The 9187-nt window shown below is 42.7% G+C and overlaps 1 protein-coding gene across 4 annotated transcripts in view; it reads right to left on the reverse strand.

Annotated features, from left to right (window-relative positions):
• golga4 (golgin A4) overlaps positions 1-6954 on the reverse strand; it is a 58107-nt gene extending 51153 nt beyond the window's left edge. For 3 of the 4 annotated variants that reach the window (XM_065002565.1, XM_065002564.1, XM_065002563.1), the window contains exon 1: positions 6752-6954. In XM_065002565.1, coding sequence (XP_064858637.1) covers positions 6752-6832 — 81 coding nt within the window. In that variant the 5' untranslated portion in view covers positions 6833-6954. The remainder of the gene's footprint in view (positions 1-6751) is intronic. The other variant, XM_029685348.2, reaches the window with a different exon arrangement.
• Positions 6955-9187: the final 2233 nt, after the last annotated feature.

Genomic DNA, 9187 nt, shown 5'->3' on the forward strand with positions numbered 1-9187 from the left:
TCCTGCATCACCTTACTGTAAAGGCACAATACTTTCGCCATTGCAGTGTCACTGAGACGAACCATCATGATGTAACATCTCCTCATCCCAGGAGATGCTACCCCAGCTTTAGCTAAAGTTCTCTTCATCTTAGCCCACATAAAAAGGGGTATTCAATGCATCCTCCACCATCGCTCTCTGATTCAGGACCTCCAGATATTCTCCTCCTCCTCTCTCTCCCACGCTGCCCCTCTTCTGTCAGATTATTTGAGCTGTGCACCTTCACAAATGCCTGGGCTAACATCTCTACCATCTGCCTCTCTCTCACTGCAACCATCTCCCCACTTTTCAGCACAGGGAGATCCTAATCTCATCTGACCCTACTCATCTTCTAAATCACCCCCTAAACCTCTCCTACAGGAGTGGTCCTACCTCTTAGCTGTCCTAATGATCATCCTTACTACTGCTTGTGCTTGTTTACACTGAATCCGGTGCTGGAAATTATGGGACCTTTTCAACATTCTGAAAGCCCGCTTCCTACCTTTCACAGCTCCTCTACACTCCTCAGTCCACCAGGGAACTGAGTTACTCTTTCGCCCTACTGTTCCCATAGGAATCACTTGGCTTGCAGCCCCTCCTATAGCACCTCTTACTCTATCATTCACTGTTTCTATACCTGAATTGAGATCAACCTGAGACAGCTCCTGTTCACTCAAGTCCTGAAACTGACCCCACTCCGCTTTCCCAAATATCCATCTCCTCAATCCAATCCATTTGTGCTCCTGAGTGATGCAGCGGACTAAGGCACTGCATCTCAGTGCTAGAGGTTTCACTACAGAGACCCTGTTTCGAATCCAGGCTGTATCACAACCGGCCATGATTGGGAGTCCCATAGAGCGGCACACAATTGGCCCAGCGTCGTCCGGGTTTGGCCGGTGTAGGCCTTCATTGTAAATAAGTATTTGTTCTTAACTGACTTGCCTAGTTAAATAAAGGTTCAATTAAAAAAATGGAATGTCCTACTGAATTTTCCACCCTCGTTCCCACAGTACACATGATAGGATAATGATCACTACCCCCTGTAGATTCCTCCAAAACCTCCTAACTACATCTACCTGCCATTGAACTTGAGATCAGAGTAAGATCCAGAGCAGATTCATTTCCAGTTACTGGGTTCCCTGGCCGTTATTAAGACTCAAGCCCTTTCTCATCAAGTAGTTCCTCCAACACTTGTCCATCTACATCTATCCGTACCCTTCCCCAGAGCGTACTATGAGCATTAAAATACCCACACCACATTACCCATCTCCTATCTTGACCTTCTACATTCCCAAGGGCCAACAACTCTCTTACAGGGGTTGTAAAATTACACTATGAGCATATTCCCCCCCCCCAACCACTACATACTCCTGTTCAACTCCCTCTCCCACTTTATAAAGGTAGCACACACCACTCATCCCCTATCTCTACAGACTTCAACATAACCTTGTATTAAAAACATCTAGAGTAGCTTTCAGCTATGTCTCCTGGAGACATATCACATCAGGTTTGGCTGGTAACTCGTCAAGAAACTGTTGTTTGAACTCCTGCCCATTAACCATCAAACTTCTGGCATTCCATTGAAGGATTAACATCATAATGACAACTAACCAATAAATGATTCCTGGCTAGAATGATTCTCAATCTTATTGAGGTCATCCTGTACATTTTCCCATGTCAGTCCTGTGATCCCAGGATACTTCACTGCCTGCTCCACTATGATCGGAATCTTCTTAGTCTTAGATTGTAATTTTTATGTGCAATTGATTGCTGCTGTCACAAATGTAACAACCTTCCTCATGTCTCCTACCAGTCTTGTGTTCTCCCCCATTCTGCTCACTACATCACACCCAACCTGCAACCCGACCTGCCCTGGAATACCTGTTCTTTTAGGTTCCCCGCTTGTTTCTGTGTGAACTACCTTCACTGCTTCTCATCTCGTTTTTCCTATACACACTGTCGCCATATACCCAAACCTTTGACAGTTATTGTAACACAATGGTTTCGGAACATAAGCTCGCACATGATAACTCATAACTAATCCTACGTTTTTCTGGCAGTACCTGATCCTTAAAGTTTAGTAGCACTGACAGGCTATCCACCTTCTTTCCATCTCGTGTCATCTGAAGGCGCTTTCCCTCATTAACTTCTTATGGCTGGGGGGCAGTATTGAGTAGCTTGGATTAGAGGTCGACCGATTAATCGGAATGGCCGATTAATTAGGGCCGATTTCAAGTTTTCATAACAATCGGAAATCGGTAGTTTTGGGCGCCGATTTTGCCTTTATTTAATCTTTATTTAACTAGGCAAGTCAGTTAAGAACACATTCTTTTCAATGACGGCCTAGGAACGAGGCAGAACGACAGATTTTTACCTTGTCAGCTCAGGGGATCCAATCTTGCAACCTTACAGTTAACTAGTCCAACGCTCTAACCACCTGCCTCACAAGGAGCCTGCCTGTTATGCGAATGCAGTAAGCCAAGGTAAGTTGCTAGATAGCATTAAACTTATCTTATAAAAAAAACAATCAACGACTGTCAATGCTCCAATGTGTACTTAACCATAAACATCAATGCCTTTCTTAAAATCAATACACAAGTATATATTTTTAAACCTGCATATTTAGCTAAAAGAAATCCAGGTTAGCAGGCAATATTAACCAGGTGAAATTGTGTCACTTCTCTTGCGTTCATTGCACGCAGAGTCAGGGTATATGCAACAGTTTGGGCCGCCTGGCTCTTTGCGAACTAATTTGCCAGAATTTTACGTAATTATGACATAACATTGAAGGTTGTGCAATGTAACAGGAATATTTAGACTCATGGATGCTATCCGTTAGATAAAATACGGAACGGAATAAACGTTTTGTTTTCGAGGTGATAGTTTCCGGATTTGACCTAAGGCTCGTATTTCTGTGTGTTTATTATAGTTAAGTCTATGATTTGATATTTGATAGAGCAGTCTGACTGAGGGGTGGTAGGCAGCAGCAGGCTCGTAATAGTCAAAGGTATATGGTTTAGAGAGAAATAGTCGACGCGTTATAATTCCTGTAATAACTTGCGGCTGAACTTGAAAGGGGTTCCTTCGTTATTTTACCGTTCAAGACATTCTCTATGGAAGACATGATCTACTTCAAATAAGGTCTGTGTTTCGTGCAGGCTTAAACCACCTCTGCTCATGTCTTTCATAGAGAATGTCTTGATCTACTTCAAATAAGGTCTGTGTTTCGTGCAGGCTTAAACCGCCTCTGTTCATGTCTTCCATAGAGAATGTCTTGATCTACTTCAAATAAGGTCTGTGTTTCGGTGCAGGCTTAAACCACCTCGGCGTTTTGATACCCATGTAAATCTCACTAGGATAAGGTTACGTTTGTAAACATATTTTCATAAATCCACTCTACAAAAAAATGATATTCGCTTATATTTAGCCAATATTGATCAGAGTTACCTTGTCCTATGGATATCTACACAGTTATAAAATTGGCAAGGTGGTGTAAGCCTACACGAAACACAGACCTTATTTTAAGTTAATCTAAAAATATCCTATGGAATGAAGGAACCGCTTTTCAGATTTTGCTAGAAGGTGTCATAGGAATTATGACTCGCACTTTGGTAGTCAATTCTTACCATGTCCATTATTAAAATAGGATTTCCTGCATATAGAAATGACAGTTTTTGTTTTCAACATTCATCACAGGTAACTTAAACTCTATTTTTATTCAAACAGTTGAGAGTATTTGTCTCCTAAGCAGACTCTTCAGTATCATTGTCACTTCAGAGCTGTGTGTGTGTTTTACAGATGGCAGAGAAAAGCAGAGCACCAGTGTGGGACTATTACATGGAATTGGCACCAGGGAAAGCAAGGTGTCTTATTTGTGATAAAGATGTAAGCATGGGGTCAGCAATGGCTAAATAAAAAAATACCACCAACCTATGGAATCACCTTAAGAACACCCATCCAAAAGCCCAAATGTATTATTAAGTTAAAATAAAAGTGTTCATTGTTCATTCAGTATTGTTGCAATTGACATTATTACATAAATGTGTGTGTGTGTGTGTGTGTGTGTGTGAATATATACTTGTAATAATTGTTTAAAACTCTATTTAAAATCGACCGATTAATCGGCAGCAGCTCTTTTTTTGGTACTCCAATAAATCGGTATCGGCGTTGAAAAATCATAATCGGTCGACCTCTAGCTGCTACTCAGGCCCAAAAGCTAAGATATGCATATTATTAGTAGATTTTGATAGAAAACACTCTGAAGTTTCTAAAACTGTTTGAATGATGTCTGTGAGTATAACAGAACTCATATGGCAGGCAAAAACTAAACTAAGTGCCTGCGCCTTGTGAATTTGGATTTGTGAACTAAACACGCAAACAAAAAGGAGGTATTTGGACATAAATGATGGACTTTATCGAACAAAACAAACATTTATTGTGGAACTGGGATTCCTGGGAGTGCATTCCGATGAAGATCATCAAAGGTAAGTGAATATTTATAATGCAATTTATGACTTCTGTTGACTCCACAACATGGTGGGTATGTGTATGGCTTGTTTTGGTCTCTGAGCGCTGTACTCAGATTATTGCATGGTGTGCTTTCTCCGTAAAGCTTTTTTGAAATCTGACACAGCGGTTGCATTAAGGAGAAGTATATCTTTAATTCCATGTATAATGCTTGTATTTTCATCAACATTTATGTAAATTGACGTGGCTCTCTGCAAAATCACCGGATGTTTTGGAAGCAAAACATTACTGAACATAATGCGCCAATGTAAACAGAGATTTTTGGATATAAATATGAACTTTATCGAACAAAACATACATGTATTGTGTAACATGAAGTCCTATGAGTGTCATCTGATGAAGATCATCAAAGGTTAGTGATTAATTTTCCTATTTCTGCTTTTTGTGACTCCTCTCTTTGGCTGGAAAAATGGCTGTGCGGACATGGTATGCTTTCGTCGTAAAGCCCTTTTGAAATCGAACACTGTGGTGGGATTCACAACAAGTTTATCTTTAAAATGGTGTATAATACTTGTATGTTTGAATCATTTTAATTGTGAGATTTCTGTTGTTTGAATTTGGCGCCCTGCACTTTCACTGGCTGTTGTCAAATCGATCCCGTTAACGGGATTTCAGCCGTAAGATGTTAAGAGAGCCTCCCTTCAAGTGGTCCTTTATATATTTCACGTTAACAAATTCAGTAATAACTCCCGTCACCCACTGCCGTCCAGTTTGATCCGGCATGCTACTATCCACCGCACGTTTACATACCTGCTTGAGTTTGAGCGCCTTCCCATACTGTTAAACATTGATACACACCACCAAATTTCCATCACAAAGAACTTTAGCAGACACCTGTCCTTTAAAAAAAAATGTAACCATTATTTTACCAGGTAGGTTGACTGAGAACACGTTCTCATTTACAGCAATGACCTGGGGAATAGTTACAGGGGGCGGAGGGGGATGAATGAGCCAATCGTAAACTGGGGATTATTAGGTGACCATGATGGTTTGAGGGCCAGATTGGGAATTCAGCCAGGACACCAGGGTTAACACCCCTACTCTTACGATAAGTACCATGGGATTTTTAATGACCTCAGAGAGTCAGGACACCCGTTTAAGAGACCCATCCGAAAGACGGCACCCTACACAGGGCAGTGTCCCCGATCACTGCCCTGGGGCATTGGGATATTTTTTAGACCAGAGGAAAGAGTGTCTCCTACTGGCCCTCCAACACCACTTCCAGCAGCATCTGGTCTCCCATCCAGGGACTGACCAGGACCAACCCTGCTTAGCTTCAGAAGCAAGCCAACGCGATCAGACCGCCATGACTCTACCCTCATCATTCAATTTCACCAAAACCTTGAACTCCACTTCTCAGTACAACACTGAAAACCGAACCTCGCTCATCACTACTCTCCCCCGACAAGACCTGCAAAGGCTCCTCAGGCTTCATCTTCTTCTTAACCTTTACTCTCACTACTCTACCTCCACCTTTTACCACTCCACTTCATCCCATCCTCAACTCCTAAACCCCCCTAGCTACCTTTCCATTCCTCTCTGCTCATGTCACAGCCAAGTGTTGCTCAAACACCTACACAGGACTTCACTCTCCAAATGAGAACCTGTTTTGTAGCAGGTTAGGAGTTCTTATTATACTTTAGTGGTTAAAAGAACATATGGTGCTTTCAAGACAACTGGGAACTCGGATAATCGTGACGTCAGCGATTTTCAGGTCAGAACTCTAGAAAGATGCCAGAGTTGGAATTCCAAGTTGGAGGACCTTTCAAACGAATTTTCCCAGTCCGAGCTCGTTTTTGTCCATGTTCCCAGTTGACTTGAACACACTGAAGTCTGAGATTTCCGAGTACCCAGTTGTTTTTAACGCGGTATTACGCAGCAGATTAGGATAATTAGGCATTCTTCTAACCTGCAACGAAAGGAGTCACTTCTGGTCGTAAATGTATCGAATTGGCGTGATTTGATGGAATCGCCACACTTTCGGTTCTGAGCAGCTAGCAAATTAGTCGTTTTGTAGAATAGTGGGACGATAGACATCTGAATTTGGCTATGGTTGTTGTGTTTTAGCGAACACGTTAAGGTAGCAAACCAACTAGCCTAGCGCGATAGTTATCTAGCTAGCTAGGCAAATCAAAATACTCCTTTCTGCCCTAGCTACCATGACATGTTAGTTCGAACAGCTGAGTTTGACAACTCGTAAACCAACCTGGGCCTGTTGCGGTGACTGCGCATTCCGTTGCGGCAATTGCTCCTCATTTATCTTTTGCTGCTTTAGTTTCTTGAACATCTTTTCATCCAGATGTTGTTACTTCCAAGCGAAATGTATTTTATTGTAATGTAATTCCTGTATTTAGTATTATTCCTGGTCACTCGTCTCTTCTTGCAGGTGACCAGTGTAGTGCGCATGTGCAGTCGACGTGGAGCAAAATGAGCGACAGAGTATTAAGCTACGACGAGCGGAGTGGGACAAACAATGCCAGTGCTTCAGCGTTCAAGTGCTAGTAGGTACTAGATTTCAGCAGGCAAAGGGGTGACACAGTTGGTGCTTTCATGACAACTAGGAACTCGATTTTAAACGAGGTCAAATCATGACTTCCGTGATCTTCAGTATGCCCGAGTTTCCGACCTGAAATTCCGAGTTGGATGACCGTCCAGAACGATTTTTCCCAGGCGGAGCTCGTTTCACTCCCGAGTTCCCAGTTGTCTTGAACGCACTAAAGTTGGAAGTCTAAGATTCCCGAGTTGTTTGAACGCGTTAAGTGTCGGGAACTCGCTCAAATCCGAATCGTGGAATCTATTCATCACATGGTTAAACCAGAGTACACACAGGTTGGCTAAAACTAATGCGGCTTTAAACAACTGGGACTTTGGTAATCTCTGACTTCAGTTTTACTATGTTTGTTTTCGGGGTGTTCGGCACGTCCTTGTTCAAGCTTTAGTATTAGATTGTCGATATAATGACGAGATGCTAGTGTCTCCGACCTAACAATGGGAGATGTTATCCACAAAGTCGGAAGGCAGGCGGTGGAGGCGCGACCAAATCAAATTTATTTATATAGCCCTTCGTACATCAGCTGATATCTCAAAGTGCTGTAAAGAAACCCAGCCTAAAACCCCAAACAACAAGCAATGCAGGTGTAGAAGCACGGTGGCTAGGAAAAACTCCCTAGAAAGGCCAAAACCTAGGAAGAAACCTAGAGAGGAACCAGGCTATGTGGGTGGGGGGGGGGGCAGTCCTCTTCTGGCTGTGCCGGGTGGAGAGTATAACAGAACATGGCCAAGATGTTCATAAATGACCAGCATGGTCAAATAATAATAATAAATAAATGACCAGCATGGTCAAATAATAATAATCACAGGCAGAACAGTTGAAACTGGAGCAGCAGCACGGCCAGGTGGACTGGGGACAGCAAGGAGTCATCATGTCAGGTAGTCCTGAGGCATGGTCCTTCGAGAGAGAGAACGAAAGAGAGAATTAGAGAGAGCATACTTAAATTCACACAGGACACCGGATAGGACAGGAGAAGTACTCCAGATATAACAAACTGACCCTAGCCCCCCGACACATAAACTACTGCAGCATAAATACTGGAGGCTGAGACAGGAGGGGTCAGGAGACACTGTGGCCCCATCCGAGGACACCCCCGGACAGGGCCAAACAGGAAGGATCTAACCCCACCCACTTTGCCAAAGCACAGCCCCCACACCACTAGAGGGATATCTTCAACCACCAACTTACCATCTTGAGACAAGGCCGAGTATGACCCACAAAGATCTCCGCCACGGCACAACCCAGGGGGGGGGGGGTCGCCAACCCAGATGGGAACATTCTAGCAAATGAGCGGGCAGATAGTTGCCGTGCACTTATAAGTACACTCGTAACAACCAAATTATTTTAACACTTCTATTCGACCAAATAAGTCGCACGTAGCAAATTAGCAATAAAATAAGTGTTGACCAAATTCAGCAATTATTGAGCTCCATACGGTTTTGGTGCGGAATAAACCTTCTAGCTTCGCCTCTTCCTCTAGTATTACTATTTTATTAGAATCCCCGTTAGCTGTTGCTAAAGCAGCAGCTACTCTTCATGGGGTCTACACACAAAACATAAAAGTATATGACATAGGCTAATACAGAACATAGACAAGGACAGCTTGGTCCTCAAACCCCCCTCAATGGTCATGTTGCTCCCGCTTTGGTCATTCCCCCACACCCTCTAAACAGTCTTTGCTCTTGTTCCACCCCTATTGACATGTATTTATTAATCACTGCTACAGTTATGATGCATATAGCGCTATTTATATTTGTGTTGTTTTTCTGTTACCATTTCCGTTGTTTTATTTCACAGAGTCCTACAAGGTGTTCACTGTACCCTGCAATCACACCTGCAACCATGTACAGGTGACTATTAAACTCTGAATCTTAAGGACAGAACTACATTCATCTAAATACATTTAGGCGACTAGCAACGCTTAACATGTCCATACCATGTGTTGTGTGAGCTAACATAAATGTGTGGCTAGCCATGCTGTTTTCAGTTGAATAGTTACTGTTAAAATGTAACAAAATATATTTTAAATCAACTTCTGCTGGTTGCAGCCAGGGTTACAGCATGACATGGGGGTGTATCCTTTGTGTGAAG

Source organism: Oncorhynchus nerka, linkage group LG16, assembly GCF_034236695.1.
Source record: "Oncorhynchus nerka isolate Pitt River linkage group LG16, Oner_Uvic_2.0, whole genome shotgun sequence".
Lineage (NCBI taxonomy): Eukaryota > Metazoa > Chordata > Actinopteri > Salmoniformes > Salmonidae > Oncorhynchus > Oncorhynchus nerka.